Source organism: Amaranthus tricolor, chromosome 10 (assembly GCF_026212465.1).
Source record: "Amaranthus tricolor cultivar Red isolate AtriRed21 chromosome 10, ASM2621246v1, whole genome shotgun sequence".
Classification (NCBI taxonomy): Eukaryota; Viridiplantae; Streptophyta; class Magnoliopsida; order Caryophyllales; family Amaranthaceae; genus Amaranthus; species Amaranthus tricolor.
In genome coordinates, this window is record NC_080056.1 from 9,646,561 (window position 1) to 9,666,560 (window position 20,000).

Here is a 20,000-nt window from a genome sequence, read left to right on the forward strand (position 1 = left end):
GAGCTCTAAAGGTTCTTAATATAATCGGCTAGTCTCTTAAGACACGTATCTCAAGCCTATTTCATTAAAAATTAATGCCTATTTATCATATTTTTCTGCCTACTTACATTATCCTTAATCCTTAGTTATCGTATTTTTAATGCCTATTTTTAATATCTTAAATGACGTCTACTTACATTATTCTTAATGCAAACTTACAATATTTTAAAAATATATGGACCAGCCCATTTAGAGATGGTCTCTTACAAGAATTTGTGTAATATAGTTTATGAATGAATCTGCAACAATACCTAATGAGCCCAAAAAACCATGCAACTCCTTCAAATTTCGTGGTTTCGGCAAATCTTGCACAGCTCGCATCTTGTCAGGATCAACTGCCACTCCATCCCGAGATACTATATGACCCAAATAGGCTACTTGCTATTGACCAATTTCACATTTTTTTTTCGCATTAGCTTACAATGGATGTTGCCCTAATAACTCTAAAACTATCGATAAATGTTAGGCATGCTTACTTATCGATGGACTATATATCAATATATCATCAAAAAAATAAGCACAAATCGACATTAAACACCTCATTTATCAGTGATTAGAAAGTAGTGTGGGCATTTTTATACGGATAGCATAACAAGAAATTCATAATGGCTTTCATGTGCACGAACGACCGTTTCATGAATGTCTTCCTTTTTCATGCGTATTTTATCATATCCTGATTTCAAATACAACTTGTTGATGATCAACGCTGAGGCCCAAGTTATCAAGCTTAAGTCTATTAAGCCCAAGATCAAGAGAATTCTAGAATAATAAAGAACGAAAATATTTTGGAATAATAATCTAGAGAATGAGAAAATATCTCAACTCTAGAATGTGCTCTAAAAATATCTAAGTATAAATATCTTAAATCTAGAATTTTCTTAGAAAATATCTTGTACTTAGATAGCTCCATTGGAGTAGTATAAATAGGTGGTCATGGCATGAGTGTAGGTACTAAGTAAGAGAGCAAGTAAGGGTTCCAAGTAGTGTCCTCTTCTAAAGTGTTGTAGTGATAAGTTAGAGGGTAGAAAATTACAAGTAGTAGAGGTGTAAGAGTTGTAAAAATAGTTGAGAGTAGGGGTGTTCAAAACCGGATACCGGGTCGACGCGGTTCCGAAAAACCGGGTACCCGATTTTCCGGATAGTGAAAATTGAGTTCCGGATCCGACCCGGTTTAAACCGGGTACCCGAAATTCGGGTACCCGGTTTTTGTTAATTTTTGTTTTTTTTTATTTCAGAGATGAGTAAAGAGTAAAGACAGTATGCTCTAAATTACCATCACCAATTCATCAGTTCATCATATACAAGCAAAATTACCAAGCTAGTGAATCTACCATCATCAATTCATCATATACAAGCAGAATTTTGTTATATATAATCTACCATCATCATATACATCAAAAATATTGAACAAGTTGAACAAATATGAGAATCAAATATTATAATGGCTACCCAAAATCAGAATATCAAAACAATAATCAAAATATCGAAAAATGGTGATGAATCCATGTAGATCTTCAATAAGTACCAAAAATGGCTTAATAAATCTGTGACAAAATCGAAAAGGGCAAAAAAAAAATAAGTACCAAATAGCAAACACTGAAATTTGCGAAAAACAAGTACCAAATCTGTGAAAAATTTGCGAAAATGGTGATGAATATCAGAAAATCGAAAATGGTGATGAACTAAGATGACAAAATCGAAAATGCTAAAAAATTAAATCAGTGACAAATATCAGAAATTGCGAAAAAAAATAAGAAGATCTGGAGAAGAAGAAGAATGGTGATGAATTGAAACAAACTTACCCAATTAAAGAAGTGAAGAACTAAAGAAGAAGAAGAAGAAGATCTGAAGATTGAAGAAGCAAGATGATTGAGTCTGGATTGAAGAACGCAGGAGGAAGAAGGCAAGAAGATCTTCAAAACACCACGAGTTTCATCGTAGATCTAGATCTGGATTTCAGAAATTGATTTTGAGTTCAATTTTTAGGGTTTTTGATTTTAATTGGATTGTGATTTGGGGGAAAATGAGTGAAGATGAAAATTGAAGATAATGAGTGAAAATTGAAAATTGAGGAAGATTGAAGGCGCAGCACGAAAGAAGGAGGAAGAAGACGGCAAGGAGGAAGAACTGATTTAGGGTTTTCAATTTTCTCTTTTTATATTAAAAAAAAAAATCAAACCGGATACCGGGTACCCGGTTTTCCAAAATTCGCGATCCGTATCCGACCCGAATACCCGGTTTTAAAACCGGGTACCCGACCCGGATTATCCGAATTTTGGAAACCGGGTAATTTATCCGCTTTTAAAAATCGGAAACCGGGTTTTCGGAATCGAATATTTTTGAACACCCCTAGTTGAGAGTATAATAAAATTTAGTTCAAATATAGTGCCTTTACTTAACACAACTTATTGAACACCCAACACCATAAAGCTCATCTAACAATTCTTAAATAACAGCAGTGAGATATTTATCTGCGACAATTTCTTTGTTCAACGTCCTATAGTCTGCAAGGAACCTCCATGACTCATCTTTCTTCACTAATAATACGAGTTTGAAAAATGGGCTAAGAGAAGGTTGTATAATTCCAAATTGCGACATGTCAGATACTAATTTTTCAATTTCCTCCTTCTAAATTTGAGGGTATCGATATTTATCACTAACCTTACTCTCTTGCCAATTAAATTGGATCATTGGAGTGTTCTAGTTGGTGGCAATAGTGCCCAGTTTAGCTAACAACTTAATATCCAATATTATGTTCGAATGGCGCAATTCTAAGGGTAGATTGTTTACAATGATACATAATGCCCCTAAATCCAATTCAATCTCCTTATAACTTCCTCTCCCCATCCGTGTTTCTCTAATCCCCAAAGGTTACACCAAATTCGCCAGTAAAAGTGATAAGTCGTTTGAGTTCATTGACTAATTATGGCAAAATGAAATTATGCATTACTCTTGGGTCTATCATAACCACTACTTTAATACCCTAAATTTTGACTTTAGCATTCATGGTTTTAGAGTTATTGATCCCAACAACAGAGTTAAGTGATATACTCACCGGAACCTCTACCAAACTTTCTACTTCTCCCTTTTTGGCCTCGACTTCTTCCTCTGTTTCGCCCACTATTAACACATTCAACTCTTTTTTTCTTGCAGACATTCTCTATCCCAAATTGGATTGCACAACTTAAGAACTTATTAGCCCCGTACAATCGAAAAGTTTATTGAAATATTACAACTTAAAAAACACCACATATAAGTTCATAGAATAATTTTATTTATTATCCAAAAATGAAAAAAAAATATATTGAACACTCGCAATTTCAACTAACTCAAACCCAACAATAATAAAATTAATCAAATAAACTCATAAGTAAAATATAAACAAATAGAAAAAAATAAAAAATTCATTTATTTAGGAGATTTATAATCATAGAAAAGGAAAAGAAGTATTAGTTAGGAATATTAGCTAATTTTAATGACTCAAAGTTCACTTTAATTTCGTGAATGTGTAATTGTGGACAACATAATTTAATATTGTAATTATAATAGTTTATAAACAATAATCATTGTATTAAATATAGACATTATGACCTAACTTAATGGTTAACTATCTTATCTTTCACAAATATATTCAAATCCCCACAGAGAAAAATTATATTTTTTGATGGGCTTTTGATATACACGTAGCTCGCCCCTATTTAGAGTCGACCATAGTCGATATCAAATAATTTACATATTAATCGGTTAACTTTTACCATACTTATTAGTAAATATATTAAACTCACCCTCACAACACAATATAATTCTTTAAATAGGCCTTAACATGCTAAATAGAGAGGATATCAATAAATCACAACAAAAACATGCTTGTAAAATTGACTAACTACCAACTTAATTAATTTCACACGTTCTTAAAGAAAACATCTGATCCATACATTCAGGGGCACACACAAGAAAAAATCAACATGAAAAACGTATAAAGTGGACGCTATTTTTCATCGTAGAGTGAATCGAAAAGGGGAGAGTGAAATCTTTAAATTAGCTTTGTTAATTGCAGCGATCATCTTCAGGTATTTCCTAATTTCTTAATTTTCATGGCTTTTTTTTCAATTATATCAATGTTAATCGTGGAATTATACTGGAACCAATTTTGATTAAGAAAAAAATCAATAATAGGATTACGTTTTTACTGTTTTTGATTTATAATCTTGTTCTTAATATTTCTCTTTCTAATTTTTTATGATAATATATACTGTTGTGGATTATAGGTTTCTTTCAGTTTGATGAAATCAATCATATACTTAAAACCCTAAGTAAAAGGAGAAATTTTGGTTGAAGATAAGGTAAATTAAATCATGGGTTTTATGGGTTAGCATTCAATTACGAATATTAAGTGTCATTATGTTCTTTCGATTTGAATTTGCCTTTTTAAATCTTGATTTTGAAACATTTTGATGTACGTAATTATATTTTATTGTGATTGATAAGTTTGTGTTTACTTCGTGATTATCAATTACTTAATGATTTTGTGGGATTTAGGGTTTGTCAAGCTCAATGGAATTACATCCAGTGAAAACTATAAGTAAAAGGGAATTGGGGTTAAAGATGACATAAAATTAAGTGATGAGTTTTTCTGGATTATTGTTCAATCATCAGGTGTTAGGTCTTTAATTTTGATTATTCTTTTGCTCTTTGCATTTTCTTTTTGGCTGTAATTTCTGGATTTGGTTAATAGTTTTGCCTTTTTCTTTCTGATTATTCATTGCCTGATTTTGTGTCTATCAAGGTTTAGTTTGGTTAGAATCATATACTTGAAGACTAAGAGAAGTGTCAATTTGAAGATAAATTAGAAAGGATGACTTCGTCAGTGTCGGGATCATATCGTCTTGGAGGGACATTTTCATCATCCAATTTATCACCCTTAGCTCTACCATTTAAGGTTGATAAATCTATTCCAAAACCAAATTCATCAAATCCATCTGTGAATTCTAGTGATATGCCATTGTATATTGCGTGCTTTGACCCAGCTCCTGGTCAATTTTGGAATAGCTCGTCGTCTTCAACCTCTACTTCAAAATTTACAGCAACGGAGTCACTGGCTACTAATGTCAATTATTCGTCTGCTATGAACACGTATGGGTATCAAGAAGTCCAATCAAGCACTTCACCTGCCAGTGTTTTTTACACTACCACTAATGTGCCTGCTTATGATCCTTTCTCATATAATCCATATCCGGATTGCATGCCTTCAAATATTAACGATGGCACAAAATCTTATTATCCTCAATGTATTCCTCCTCCACCTCAAAAAGATGGGTCTCTGAGTTTGGGGGTTGGGGTTGGTAGTGAGCCGAGTTATGACTTGATGTCGTGCCCTGGTTCTACTCATTTTAATAGATGTGGATCTGCCCGAGTTAATCCCCCACATAATATGCCTGATTATGGGGGATATAAATCAAAGTGGGGTTATGTTCGGAGTGGATTGAATGGCAGTGAACACGGAAAATGGATGGACTATGATCAAGGGTTTATTTCGAAGGAATTAAATGCCTCAAATTTACCCAGCAGCAAGGGTTCGCTATTTGACCAGATCAATAAACCTTTTGTTGACGTCAATGTTCGTCCTTTTGTTGATGGGAGCAGCAAGAATCACTTTTTTGATGATGGGAGGATAAACAGTCATCTAAAACTAGGTATTTCACTCCATTTTTACCTATATATTCAAATAGACTGCGTATAAGTGTTTTGCATATTCATGTGTTCTGGTATTATTTTTCTTATTGTTATGGAGGGTTGGCTCCATTTTCGCTGTTTTGTTCTTTTTATCTTGTGGGTTAACTTGTTGCTGGCACAGTTTAGTTGAACGGATAAACAATTGGAAGGTGTAAAATATGGAAATCTTCTCTAGAACTGTTGGATGGTAGACTTGAATATCTGAACTAATTTGTTGGTTCTGAATTGAGTAAAGATCCTATTATGTTGCTTTAATCACACATAAAATTGAGTCAAGATGCTAAGCAATCAAATATTATCTATATTCAGCTGTACCATTTTTCTAATCATTTCTAAATTAGGTTGCATTGGTGTTTGATAGGAAATTATGTTGTAGTATTTGCTTAGATGTGGTCTGGGCACCAAGCCACATCCCTGCATGTGACTGTTTTTATTCCTTTTCTTGAGTTGGACGGAGGGAGGAAGTTTTGCATTGTATTATATTGTCATATTTTTCATTATCCAAGCTATTGTTGTGGTTGAGACTTTTGTTTTACACTATCCGAGCTATTATTGTGGCTGGGGCATTTGTTGTCGCCTGGACAGCTGTGTTTGCTTTGCTTTGATTCGTATGTGGTAGACTCTGTGTGGATCATCTAGATATATGCTTGTTAGGCTTCTTATTTTTGATATCAATTATTGACTTGTTATATTGCATTGTTTTTTTCTATGTTCAATTCTTCTATTAATTTTCACTAATGTTGTAGGCCCTTATCTTCTTGCCCACTCTTTTTCTAAGTATCATTTCTCGCTCCTGCGATTGTTTGCAACTTTGGCTTCCCGTCGCCCCTAAACTGTTTTGAAAGTCTGGGTACTCTAAATTTCTGAATTTTCTTACCTATGCACCTTTTATATGCATCTTGATTCCTAATTCTATTTTACAATGTGTGCCCACATGTTCCTAGCATAGTTGCTCGGGCTACTCCACTCTGGAGTCATAGAATACCCGAGTTGCTTCATTTGAGCCACCAAGCCTTGATCTTATGAGTCTTATCTTGGTCAATATCTTCATTCCTTTAAAAGATCAACCGAAGGTGCTTGAAAATAATTACATATAGGTAACTCCTTACCATATAACTCACATTTTAACCTCAAGATTTTAGTATTTGTCTATAACTTCGACTTAGCAATAAAGTCAACTCTAAAGTCTAATCTTGTCTATTAATACAATATTGTCTACTAATAATATGCACAGCACTTCATTGTGCCATCTTCGGTATGTCATGATTGATTTGGCTGAACTAGGGTGAAGAGAGGAAAGGACTTAGTGTAGAGATCTACAACAACAACGATGCCAAAGCCTTTATCTCAACATATGGTGTTAGAGTACATCTTCAATGTTGAAAAATCTTGTTCAACTTCACATTGTGCATATTTGCTTTCATTTGTCCACTATTAGTTGTCATATTCTTAACTAGGTCCATATATTTGTGTCGTATTTCTTTTTGTTAATACTTGCCAAAGCACTTCTCTTGGCTTTACTACTTTCCATGTTAATGAAAGGATTAACTAGAAGGTTTATAAACAGCTTGCACTTTTAGTTGATAGTACCTTGATGTAAAAAACCATGCAGACTTTTGTACTTTCTGCATTTCTTTGGCAAGTTGATACATGGATTAAATTTGTCATGATTAATCATTTCATTTTCTTTTAACTGAAGAATGTTCTTTAGTTGGAAGAATGATGCTTTGTTGCTTGGTGATCAGTGATTTTTGTTCTTATATTCAGGTACTGGCTTAACTCAGGACTCCAATTTACACAGTGGATCCTCGACTATTAATGTTAAGGACAAACGCTTCGATATTTTTGATGGAGCCTATAACCAAGGCAGCCTTGGCTTGGAGCAGCAAGGCTTTATGTCATCATCCAAATGTGCTATAATGAGAACTTCTGCGTCTGCATCAGTCTCTAAAGGAAGCCCTCTTTTTCAGGAACCAGTTATGGAATCTGTTTCATGTTTTTCTGGTTCTCAAAAGGCAAATAGTTCTTCACAGGAGGACCATTTCAGCCACACTGGATTTTCTATGTTTGGCTGTGCATCAACGACCAGTTCTTTTCCCAAAGATGTGTCCGAAAAAACATTTGGTGGGTGTAGGCCTTCAGTGGAGCATATTCCTTCAGCTGTTAAACTGAATTTCATGGGCATTGATGCTGCTGACCAAAGTAAATCAGTTACAGGGTATAAATCTTATCAAATGGAGGCTCAGACGCCACATGGTTGGAAACGCCATTCCAGCATTACAATCAGAAGACCTACTCCCACCACTGAAGCAACCTCTCTCCAAATAAGAGAAACTGTTGATAGTAGGCTTGATAACAAGGGTAGTTCTGGGAAAATAAAATTTCCATCTCAAGTACATCACTGCACAAGTTTACATGGCTTAAATATGGAAGCTAAGGATGCTGAAGCTGTACATTCAGGTGAAGAACATTTTGGGGGTTCTGATGATCATAGTTCTGCTGAGGATTCACCATGCTGGAAAGGATCCTCTTCTAATCGTTTTTCATTGTTTGAACACTCTGAAAATGTGGATTCTGATGTTCTTGTGAAAACAATAGATAAATCCAGAAGTTTGAGTTCTCAAGATCATCAGAATAATGGTCTTTTCCCCTCAATAAAATTGAATAAGGCAGTTTCTTTAGAGAAGCCTTCAGTTACTGTTTGTACGTCAATTGATTATGATGATTTTGGTTCTGTGAACCCAAAACCTTATCACTTTGATCTCAATACTGGAGGTAGCCCTCAATTTTCTGATGATTCCCGCACATCTATGATGGACTGCAATCTGAAGAAGAAATCTAAATCTGATTTAGATCCCAACAGTTCTCCGGCTGCACAAACTAATCCGAGTGGAGAACTTTCATCTGCTAGTCATATTTCTGAAGCACTCCTTTCTGAAAAGGGTGGGAATGACACTCCTGTTGTGGCAGAGGTTCTTTCTGGTTTGACATCAAACATTGACAGTAAGTTTTCGAATCTGCTTCCTGGAAACAAGATGAGTTTGAAATCAGCTGGTGGAGATTCAGACTCAAGGATCGATGTTAACATGCTGCTGAGGACAATGATGAGTCTATCAGAAATATTTCGGAGTCACTGTTTCAGCAGTCAAGCTAAAGTTGCAGAGAAGCACACTGTTTGCATTAAGCAGATTATCAGCAACCTTATGGCTTCTATGTTGCTGATGTCTGGAGTGACTATTCCTACTCCTTTGCTTTCCTCATCAGATAAAGTTCTCCAGAAAGAATTTCCTGTTGTTCAAATGGTATGTTGTACACACATTCTTGTTTTGTCTTTTTGACGTTGAAAGAAGCGTTTTCAAGATTGAGTTGTCCCATCAATAGTTTTTCCCCGGGATATAATAAAGTAAACAACTTGAAATTCAATCGTTGGTGTTCAGTATTTTGTAATCAAATTACTTATTTGTGTGGGTTTTAGGTGAATGATGCTGAAACGCTGGCTAACTCTTTAAAGCTTGGTGGAAGAACTGAGGACCTTTCGGATTATGTTTTTTTCAAGGATGAAGAGTTCCCATTTGGAGATGCTAATATGACAGAGGTATGTGCCTTTAGAATGAAAGGGGAATTAAATTTACCTGATGTTATTTTTTTTTGAGCAAGAAATTTATAGTTCGGTTACATATTACAATGGACTATATAGGAAATGTCTTATATAATCATGTAAGCTTCTGATTCATGGGAAGTTGTAGATGATGTTTGTTATCAAGGGTTAATTAGAAACAACCTCTTCGTTATTATAATGTTAATGTTGCGTATAATTGACCCTGCAAACTCACCTAGGCAGGAGCCACTTAGTGTATTGGGGTTATAGAGTGTTGTATGATAAAAAGCAATTAATGCAGGCTCTGAAGAATCTTATTTCTGAGAATCTGCAAGAAGAGGAAACAGATCAGCCGAAACTTTTGTATAAAAATCTATGGCTTGAAGCAGAAGCCTCACTATGTGTCATGACTGCTAAAGCTCGCTTTCTTCGTATGAAGACCGAGATGAAGAGGATTAATGATGGAACAAAAGGTAAAGTTTAGCTTGAGTTAATTGTGCTTGATCAGCTAGTTTGAAATTGTACTGATTGCAAGCATATTGCTGACACAGATAGCCTAGCAAGGTCTAATGTTCCTGCAGATGTTAAACTAGCAACTGTTGAAGAAGATTCCCCATCTCTTGGTGAATGTCCAAAGCCTTCTACATCTGGCGAGCACACTCACATCAAGGTATTCCATGATCCAGAACCAGAGTTGAATGGTGTCGGCGCTAGATATCATATCCGTAAGAATCGTATTGATACCTCCAACGCTATGAACTATGAGAGCAAAGAACCTTGTAACAACCATAATTGTGCTTCGAGTATGTTCGATGTTGACAATGGCTCCCTTGCTCAGCCGACTACTGTTTTTGGAGGATATCAAATCCTGAAAGGTAAAGATGACAACTCCAATCACCTGAACTATGAAGCGTCACAGTCACCAGGAGATGAGAACTATCTGCCAGACGATGATTCCTCAAGCAGGGACAAGGTTTTTCAGGATTCCCAAATGTCTAACTCATTGGGTGTTACTGATGATGATGAGGCGTCTGTTATGGCTAGGTTCCGAATGATACAAAATCGTATAGATTGTTCGGACTCTATGGCTGATTATCCTGTGCCCAAAGAAACAATTGCTTTCCAGGATTCTCAAATGTCCAACTCATTGGGTGTTACTGATGGACACGAGGCTTCTGTTATGGACAGGTATCGGATCATTCGAAGCCGTATGGATCACTCAAACACCGTTACCGTTACCGACGATCCTGCATCTGCTCAAACAATTGCTTTCCAGGGTTCCCAAATGTTCAACTCATTAGGCGTTACCAACGAATGCAAGGCAGCCTTCCGGAGAATAAAAAGTTGCATGGATCACTCAAACGCTATGACCCATAATCCCATACCGGGACAATCAAGTGGAACAGCCGAGGATGGAATCAAAGAGATAGGTGGGCCTCAACAGAAAAGCAACATTAAAAAACCTACATTTGGGCCGTATCCAGAATTGCTCGAGGATGAAAATGTGGATGGTGTCAACATCGGTGTTGATGAACAAGCAGCATATGTTCCTACCTTAAAGACCAATAGGATGAGCACTGAGGTACTTGAGGGTTGGTATGACAATGAATCCTCTACATCAGATTGGGAACACATTTCTAGCCCTGATGTCTGAAAACGCGGCTGACCGACTGACACCTTCCGCAGATATCTTCTTCTCCTCGCAGGTTTCAAACTATTTGTAATTAGTTAGTATACACTTTCTCTCCAAGTTTGTCATAAGCTATTGCACCTTTTGGATCATCAAACTTTCGATTGTGTGGAAACTGGTTCGGATTTGATATCACTGATTTGAATAACAATATGCGAAGCTAATGCACGTTGGCTTAGTAACGAGGGAATTTCCATTTAAAATGGGGAATAATAGGTACACGGTTAAGTAATTCACCTTCACTTCTGTAGGCATTGCTACAAGAGTTGTTCAAACATCGTCCATCTAGGAAATTCACCTCTTAGTAATTCAGCTTAGTTTTTGACTGTGTCTTGCTATTATCCCTTCAAGCGGAGGGTGTATCTTAATTTGTATCTGACTTTAGCGATAATTCAAAAGACTTGATTTGTCACTATGTTACGTAAATAGCCATATGCATGTATAGATGCGTCCATTTAGGTGTTCAGATGATTTTAGGTATAATATATCGAGTTAGGTTTATTTCAGTTCTTGAGTATTTATAAAAGTATGTTGACAATTAGATTGCTTAAACTCAATTCAATCCATTATTTCCCTGTTATAGTCTAGTAGCATATCAGAAACATATTAACGCTCTTTGAATCATGCCACCTCAATCAATCTGACAACCTTTAATTTAAATAACGATTTTGTTTTCAGCATTATTGATTTCTAATAAAAGTAGCTGATTAGGAAACCATTGCGCAAAAAAATTGTATAAAATTGCTGGTTAAAGGATGAATGACCCATAAACATAATTAATTACTAGTAACTGGGTTATGTTACAGAATTTGATCCATTTCCAGCTGTATTGTAAATCTAACTATTGACTATTGTAGAGTAGAACATATAGTCCAAACCTCAGACTCTACAACCAATCTCAAACTGTGAAATAGATGTGAATTCATAACAATATATCTTGAGATTTTAAGCTTTAAGTTTTTGATTTAAGTTGGTCATTTGATACGCTATTAGAAGCCAACGTGACGAAAGTTTACTAATTCAAATCATATTTGTCAGGCAAGCAGAGGGGCTTGTGCGTGCTGCACCCACATTAATAGCCCATAATACTCTTGTGTAAGGAGATGTGATAAAATATATGATACATTTTGAAATTACATTAAGTTTTGCATTTAACTTATCACTTAACAAAAAGATTTTTCTAAACCTCATTCACCAAGGCGGCATTAAATAATCAAAGCGAATCAAGTCTTTGTATAAATTGGTAAAACATAAATTAGCCTAATGATTAATGTCTTTTCTTTCACCCTTGTGACAGAAGATCAATTCTAAGCCCGTACAAGAAAGATTTTCTTCCAGAGGCAGAAAAAGCTTAGATAAGATAATTGAAGGAGCTGGCACATTAACTAAAACAATTGGAATATAATCATGTGTTTCATATTACGTAGCGTTTTGAATTGTATCTCTTGAAGCTTTTGACATCCATTTGTTGTCTTATTACAAATCTTTATCTTTTCCCAAGTGAAACTCAAGTTGCCTTGCACCACCGTCCATGTATCTGAAATTTTATTTGCAAATAATGAAAATTATTTGCACGAATGTTAGTGCTTGTTATGCTTCAAGGTTGAACATTCAGTACAAGACAAAGGCGGCTATCAATACTATGTACAATTCTAATATAAATCAATCTTATGCTGCCATGCTTCTATGTTGCTCTTCCACTTATAAGCTAGTTTGTAATAATAAAAATAATTGATGTATGAAACAAATTCTTGTTGATAACTAAGTTTTCATACATAAATCCTGAAAATTTGCCTAAATGAACGTATACGGATTGATCTGACTTGAAGTTATCTCTTTTAATTAAATGGATTAACACAAATTCGTGGGCGAGATTATCTTTAATTGGGCGAGATTATAAAGATATTGTAAGTAGACATTTAAGTGATTGTAAATACTGCACGCTTTACGCGGTACGCATTAAGAATACGGTAACCAGGCATTAAGAATGATGTAAGTAGACATTAAGGATGATTTAAATAAGCATTAATGATACTGTAAGTAGGCATTTAAGGGTACCGTAAGTAGGCATTAAGGATACAGTAAGTAGGCATTAAGCTTTAATGGATTGGGCCTAAAATACGTCTCTTAGAGAGACGGTCTCACATGAAACCGGCTAATGGATTAATTATACACTTTATTTCATGTTTAAAGTTTTGATATTAGATTGACATTAACGATTCAAGTGAGGTTAGCAGCTCGGATCAGTTTTTGCGAGTCTTAGTATAAGTCACATGCAAAAAAAATAAAATAAAAAAAATGGTGTGCAAGTCAAAGCACAGTGGACACTTCCTGTCTAATACGTAAGCACAGCACCTTTTATGGACCAATAAGTACATTAGTTAGCACTTACTCAGCTAGAATGCCTGTGGCTGTTAGTGTTAATGGCCACAAAATGAATAAAATATTAAAAAATTTAGAAGTTGGGCAAACCTGTAATCATTGTCGTATCTTACCCATTAAGTGTAAACTCTAAAACACTACACTAATGACTGTCTAATGCTTCTGCATAACGCACTATGGTATAACATATATCATGCAACACAGATTATATTAATTAAGATCATATTAATGCAACAATTTAATTAATTAATTTAATATATTATATTGTTCATGCTTTGCTATAAAATTGGCTGCATTGTTACAGAACATCTCCACACCAAAAAAAGTAAACAGATATTGTAAGAAGTAAGTAAGAAGCAAATTAAAGAAAATGAGCCAAATTAGGAAATGTCCTGAAATTTCTAAAAATAGTATATATTATTCAGTTATGTTGTTTTTAAGCCTTAGTATTAGTATTAGTGTCTCAAAAGCTGAACTTCAACGTGGGTATTATATGCAGTCATGCCCCATGGCTGAATTTATAATCAAAGATGAGGTTCAACGAGCATATTATAGCAATAGGGGATATGCTGCTGGCCTTGTAAGGTTGCACTTTCATGATTGTTTTGTCCGAGTAAGTTTATTCTCATCATTGATTATGCCCGTGTTTTGTAGCCAAAAATATAATATTTTTGCTCACATAGGGAGATTCAGAAAAAAATAATAATAATAAAGAAGTGATGTCGCTAATAACTTAGAAGAAGCTATGTGTGTGGAAGGTGACTACTCAACAAATTGACTGAGCTCATTTTTAACTCTCTATTGCAGTACCTGTTAGATTTTTAATTTTATTTAATGCTGTTTGTTGTCACTTGTCTATCCGTACTACCCATTATATCCGCTTCTTCTATATATGTTCTTGTACTATACCTTTCTAATTTTGTTTTGAAGCTTGATGTTGCTTGTTAGTGTCAGTTTATGGGCACCCTAGCTAAGACAAAAAGTGAACAAATTCTAGAGAAAAGATGCAAACTTTTTTCATTTAGTTGGTTTTGTTTGTTTTTAATGATAAGAGGACTCCAGGGCCACAAGTTTTACCAACTTGTACTTAATTAAATTTCTTAACAACAACTTGCAAACCAAAAACAAAAAATTGTTTGGTAATAGTTTTTTCTTGTCTGCTTATTTGAGTTTTAGCTGTTTTAGCTTGTTTACCGGTCAAATATAACTAAAAAGAGTTAATTATTTGAAAAATAGTTTTCTTTTTAAGTAAATAATTAATAACTAATTTTACTTACTAATACAGCTAACTATGTATTTAGCCTAACAATCTACTAAAAAAATACTATCAGCTGGTCAAACAAATTAAACCAACTGAATCAACCAACAATCCAAAAGTGTTACGAAGTTTAAAACATTTCTTATCAATGAAACAAATTAAATCATTCTTATGTTAATCAACTATAATGCACTATGTCCATCACTAGACACATTTTTGGTCATAAGATTGAATTAAGCAGTACATATAGCAAATAGAAAATCTAACATTTTTGTATGAACAAAACTTGTAGGGATGTGATGCGTCAGTGCTGCTAGAATCAACTCCAGGAAACAAAGCTGAGAAAGATGACCCGGCTAATAATCCGAGCCTACGAGGATTTGAGGTCATTGATAATGCAAAGGCTCGACTTGAAGATATATGCCCCGGAGTTGTGTCATGTGCTGATATAATAGCTTACGCTGCTAGAGACAGTGTGGAACTGGTATGTAAATAGGTTAAAGAAAACGAGTCTTAGCTTCTTATTTGTCCAAATACACATTTAGAGAGGATACGAGTATGGATTGTCCATTACTTTTTCTCACTTTAGATCCTATTTTCGAGCGAGATATTGAGTTGATAATGATGATGCTGACACACTAATTAGACAAGTGTTTGGTTATTTATGTATAGAGTGGAGGATATGGTTATGATGTTCCTGGTGGAAGAAGAGATGGAAGGATATCCCTAGCTTCAGACATAATCAAGAACTTGCCTCCAGCATTTGGTGATGCCCAACTCATGACTAAAATATTTGCTGCCAAAAAATTGACACAAGATCAAATGGTTATCCTATCAGGTAATGCATATAAAACTCATTCTATTAATTCATTCAACTTTTAGACAATACTCGAGTTGAGGGGCTCCTTTCAATCACGACCTCCTCCTAATGAGGGTATTGGTCTGCCTTCTTTCCCACCCTCCTCAAGCCCTGCTTCAGGCGGCAGTGTCGTTTCTGATAATTTTTAGGCTCTAGCGAAGAATATAAAATGGGTCATATATAATTAAAGTTTCGGTTATTTTTTCTCCAACAATGTAGTTCAATAGTCATGCGCTTAACTGAGAAACTTAATGCTGCAAGTTTGATTCGTCTTAGAAGCTACTTATGCAAATACTATTTATTAATTACAAGTATTTATTCAATTTGGGTCTTTCATAAGTTGGGCCTTAAGTGGTTGCACCTCAAAACTACACTCAGGAACGGCCCTGTTAAACGAAACTCATTGGGATAATAATGAAGTATAATTGATAAATAATGTGGTGTGTAGGGGCTCATACAATAGGCCGCGCACACTGTAATTCATTCAGTAACAGCCGGCTATACAATTTCAGCATATCAACAGCACAAGACCCCAGTATGAACTCTGTGTATGCAGCTCAATTGAAGCAGCAATGTCCATCAGGAAATGATGGGGCTAACATTATTGTTCCGATGGATCCAGTTAGCCCATTTGTTTCTGATACTGCATACTACAATAACATACTTAATAACCGCGGTTTGTTTACATCTGATCAATCACTGTTATCAGACCCGAGTACTGCAAAACTTGTTTACCAGTATGCAAGAAATCCATCGCTTTGGGGAAGAAAGTTTGCTGATGCTATGGTCGCCATGGGTCAGATTGAGGTTCTAACCGGGAATCAAGGGGAAATCCGTGCAAATTGTAGGGTAGTTAATTAAATGGAGTGACTATGGATCCGTTTTGTGCTATGATATTAATCAAGCTCTTGTATTGTTTTCTGAAATCAATCCTATTCCCTCCATCTTTTATTTTAGTACTTGTGTAGAAATACTTGTACCATTTTGATATACGACTATTATTTATAAATAAAGTTTAACTTTATTAATCTTTATAATTTTACAACTTTATCGTAGTAAAATCACCACTGTATCGTTCAACACTTTTATATCAACTCTTTATGGAGGCGACCATGAAGAAACACTAACGTCAAATTGAACATTATGTGCCACTGTTGGCTTGCGGCAATTGAAAGAATACATCTCACTACAGTCATCTTTACAACGGGAGAAAAAATGTCTGAATAATCGATTATGTATTCTTGAGTATACACTTTTGTCATGACTAAGAAAGCTTTTTAATTTTTTCATAAAGAATTTGATTTTCTAAAGACTTCAAAGGGATTATATTTGTTAGGTAAGTTGCACATTGAACGGTATCTATTAGGCCGTGATAATTCGTCACATAATCTCACCGTGGCCCACTTATATGGACACGGGACAGCCATGGGCTCGGGCCCAAACCCATGGGTCAAGAGCATTGACTTGCACATACACTTGGTGAAGTTCATTATTTCCCAAAACCATATGGTGGTAGGAGGATTAGCTCACTCAATATATATGCAAGTCTATAACCCATTACTTTATCGATGTACGATCTTGTCTTTCATGTGAAGTATTTTCAACATCATCGCCCCACAATCTATGAGGTAGATTAGACTAAAATTATAAGGCACGTACGTGTTATGAATTTCTAATAAGTGCTTGTGTTTAAGCTTGAATAAACCATTTTGTTGCGGTGTGTTGGTACAGCTTTTTAATACATAATGCAATTACTCAAATGACCTTGTAAAGTCTCATCTTCACATAGTTCTTTAGCGTTATCACTTCTTATAACCTTAATAAAAGTCTTGTACTAGGAACTAATTAATTGCCAAACTATCCAATATCCAAGTAGAAACAAACTTAGACTTAAGATAAGATGTACCAACAAAGTTCAAAGAGCTAGCAAGTTCTACATGGTCCAAAACTGATGAATTAAAAACTTCTTGCTTTTACTCATGTTTGAATCTTTCATCTGATTTAATCAAAAAATACAACATTCTTTGGTCTGCTAAATGTTTCAAATACTTCTTGGATAGCCGTTAAACTTATTAAGAGGTTTTTTTACTAAAATTACACTAATTTTTTTATTGAAATTCACATTATTTAATTCTGACAAATTCAAACAAACCGTAAGGTGATAAATACTCTCCATTTCCCAAAATTAATAGATAAAACAAGCTACATTTTCATTAGTAAATTAAATTTGGGACTTCAATAATCACCCTCTATACGGAACCAAAGAAGCAAGCTGAACAAATACATTTGAACTGTAGAGGTAAGAGATACTATAAATCGTAAATAGTAACAAATTATATACTTAACACCAAATATGTTCAATATACTAAAAAGTTTTATAAAATAGCTAAATTTGATTCTTAACCATATCTGATTTAAATATAGGTATACGATTTTGACTATCGAGTAGCATAAATTTTAATTCATACGTTAATGATATTCAATCAAATGTGCATTTCATTTGTCACATCCCTAATGTGCAAAGATGTACTTTTATTTAAAATTGCCTTATCTATTAATCTCAAGGTTATTTGCTCTTAACATCCGGCTTGTAAGTGATGCAACTTTGAACAAGTAAAAATGACAACTTAGCAATACCAGAAAATTTTGACTTTTGGTCACAAAGTCAACCAAATTTTAACCACTACCAATCTACCATTACTAATTTGGCTTCTTGTGAACATAAGTCAATAAAATTAGGCATCCGCGTGCTCGAATACTGTGCATAACATTTTACACAAATTAATTTGTAACATTTTACTTCCATCCACACTTTTTTAAAAAAAAAATCATTTAAAGTGGTTTTATTGTGAGTCAAGTTCGACTTAATAGTACAACTAAATTAATTAATTAGAATATTTATTTTTAGTTGTTTGACGTTTACGCTATTTTATTTGTATAAATTAACACTTTAAATATTACTCTTTCAGAACTTAAAGTTCATTTGCCATTTAAGGTGCCTACAAAAAAGTGTTGAAATAGCGATGGCCAAAAAGCGACGGCGTTGTACTCATCGCCATGGGCGACAGACAGGCGACAAAATGATCATCGCCATTTAAAAGCCGGAGAAGGGCGATGGACAGGCGATGGAACAGTTGGTCGCCAACCAAAAGTTGGAGATGGACGACGACATCTGGTGGTCGCCAGGTCATCTCAAACTTTCAATATATTAACCTTGTTTGTTCTTATTTTAATATTTTATTAATGGTTATGGTTCTCATGTATTTTTCACTAACTTTATTTATACATTTTTTTAATAGTTGTACTCATATGTATTCTACTAATTTAAATTAATATTTTATAATGCTTATGATTTTCACTTTTTCTCCATTAAATTTATTATTTAATAAAATAATCTATCCACCACCTAAAATATATCATTATTTTATTTCTCGTAAATTTTACTTGTGAAAATAACATTAAATAACAGATTACATAAAACACTCACTTTAATTATTTAAAAGATACTTTGAACCGGTGTGACGGTGTAATAAAAGAGTTGCTCTTTAAAAATATTATTATCCATCCAAAAAATGGCTTGCGATTAGTCTACAGAAGTTAATTAGCTGTCTTACAGTGTGGACTGTGGACATTGTATTCCAAGTTCTATAATTATAAAAGGATCTCAACTTTGTATAATTAGATACTCCAAGTAGAACCAAGGTAATTAAGAGAAAGAATGAGCCTAAAAATGCACATTCCTTTTGCTAGAATGCTTCTTGCTCTGATTTTTACTCTGTCTTGTCTAAGTGTTCAAATAGAAGCGCAACTTCAAGTTGGGTTTTATAGGCAATCATGTCCTTCGGCTGAGCGTATTGTGCGAGAGGAAGTAAGGAAAGCGTTTTTCAGAGATAGGGGCATTGCCCCTGGTCTTGTTCGAATGCACTTTCATGACTGTTTTGTCAGAGTAAGTAGCAAATATATAATACTCTTTCTGTCCTTTAGAGTTTGCTATTTAAAATGTAAAAATCTCACATGGTAAAAGTTGTTTTGCTATGAAAAGCAAAACATGTCCTAAGTAGACTCTCCTCTCTTTTTCAGGGATGTGATGCATCTATCCTCATCGACTCCACGCCCTCAAACAAAGCCGAGAAAGAGTCACCGGCAAACAAACCAAGCCTTCGCGGGTTTGAAGTTATTGACAACGCAAAAACTAGACTTGAAGCTCAATGTAACGGGGTAGTATCATGTGCAGACATATTAGCTTTTGCGGCCAGAGACAGTGTAGCCTTAGTAAGTAGGAATTATTCTTTTACCTACAAAAGATGTATTTGTCTGTTTGTCTAGTCACTAATTACCAACATGTTTTTTTGAACAGACATTAGGACCAACATACACCGTTCCAGCAGGAAGACGAGATGGCAGAGTATCCTTAGTTTCAGAAGTGCTACAGAATGTCCCT

General features: G+C 34.7%; 3 protein-coding genes across 6 annotated transcripts in view; all 3 read left to right on the forward strand.

The window, feature by feature from the left end:
* The first annotated feature begins 3,898 nt into the window (after positions 1 to 3,898).
* LOC130825375 (uncharacterized) lies at positions 3,899 to 11,263 on the forward strand. 4 transcript variants are annotated; one of them, XM_057690563.1, is made up of 7 exons: positions 3,899 to 4,109; positions 4,308 to 4,382; positions 4,826 to 5,732; positions 7,540 to 9,074; positions 9,248 to 9,367; positions 9,672 to 9,843; positions 9,922 to 11,263. In XM_057690563.1, the coding sequence occupies exons 3-7, from the start codon at positions 4,895 to 4,897 to the stop codon at positions 11,022 to 11,024; spliced, it is 3,768 nt and encodes a 1,255-aa protein (XP_057546546.1). In that variant the 5' UTR covers positions 3,899 to 4,109; positions 4,308 to 4,382; positions 4,826 to 4,894; the 3' UTR covers positions 11,025 to 11,263. The 4 variants fall into 4 exon arrangements, with proteins under 4 accessions (XP_057546546.1, XP_057546545.1, XP_057546547.1 ...); XM_057690564.1 differs by having other exon boundaries at positions 3,911 to 4,109; positions 4,832 to 5,732; XM_057690562.1 differs by lacking the exon at positions 4,308 to 4,382.
* Positions 11,264 to 13,755: 2,492 nt separating this feature from the next.
* Positions 13,756 to 16,572, forward strand: LOC130825810 (peroxidase 5-like). Its single transcript, XM_057691235.1, has 4 exons — positions 13,756 to 14,055; positions 14,993 to 15,184; positions 15,373 to 15,538; positions 16,008 to 16,572. The coding sequence occupies exons 1-4, from the start codon at positions 13,813 to 13,815 to the stop codon at positions 16,418 to 16,420; spliced, it is 1,014 nt and encodes a 337-aa protein (XP_057547218.1). The 5' UTR covers positions 13,756 to 13,812; the 3' UTR covers positions 16,421 to 16,572.
* Positions 16,573 to 19,220: 2,648 nt separating this feature from the next.
* The window catches only part of LOC130826219 (peroxidase 5-like), a 2,431-nt gene continuing 1,651 nt past the window's right edge, over positions 19,221 to 20,000 (forward strand). Inside the window, exons 1-3 of the mRNA XM_057691805.1 lie at positions 19,221 to 19,505; positions 19,640 to 19,831; positions 19,917 to 20,000. The exon at positions 19,917 to 20,000 is cut by the window's right edge and continues 82 nt beyond it. Of these exons, the coding sequence (XP_057547788.1) occupies positions 19,278 to 19,505; positions 19,640 to 19,831; positions 19,917 to 20,000 (504 nt within the window). The 5' untranslated portion in view covers positions 19,221 to 19,277. The remainder of the gene's footprint in view (positions 19,506 to 19,639; positions 19,832 to 19,916) is intronic.

Coding starts and splice junctions, on each gene's coding strand:
- LOC130825375 (XM_057690563.1), top strand. CDS start 4,895: ATGACTTCGTCAGTGTCGGGATCATATCGTCTTGGAGGGACATTTTCA. Junction 9,368..9,671: donor GAGATGCTAATATGACAGAG/GTATGTGCCTTT, acceptor CAATTAATGCAG/GCTCTGAAGAATCTTATTTC. Junction 9,844..9,921: donor GATTAATGATGGAACAAAAG/GTAAAGTTTAGC, acceptor TTGCTGACACAG/ATAGCCTAGCAAGGTCTAAT.
- LOC130825810 (XM_057691235.1), top strand. CDS start 13,813: ATGAGCCAAATTAGGAAATGTCCTGAAATTTCTAAAAATAGTATATAT. Junction 14,056..14,992: donor TTCATGATTGTTTTGTCCGA/GTAAGTTTATTC, acceptor CAAAACTTGTAG/GGATGTGATGCGTCAGTGCT. Junction 15,539..16,007: donor TCAAATGGTTATCCTATCAG/GTAATGCATATA, acceptor TGTGGTGTGTAG/GGGCTCATACAATAGGCCGC.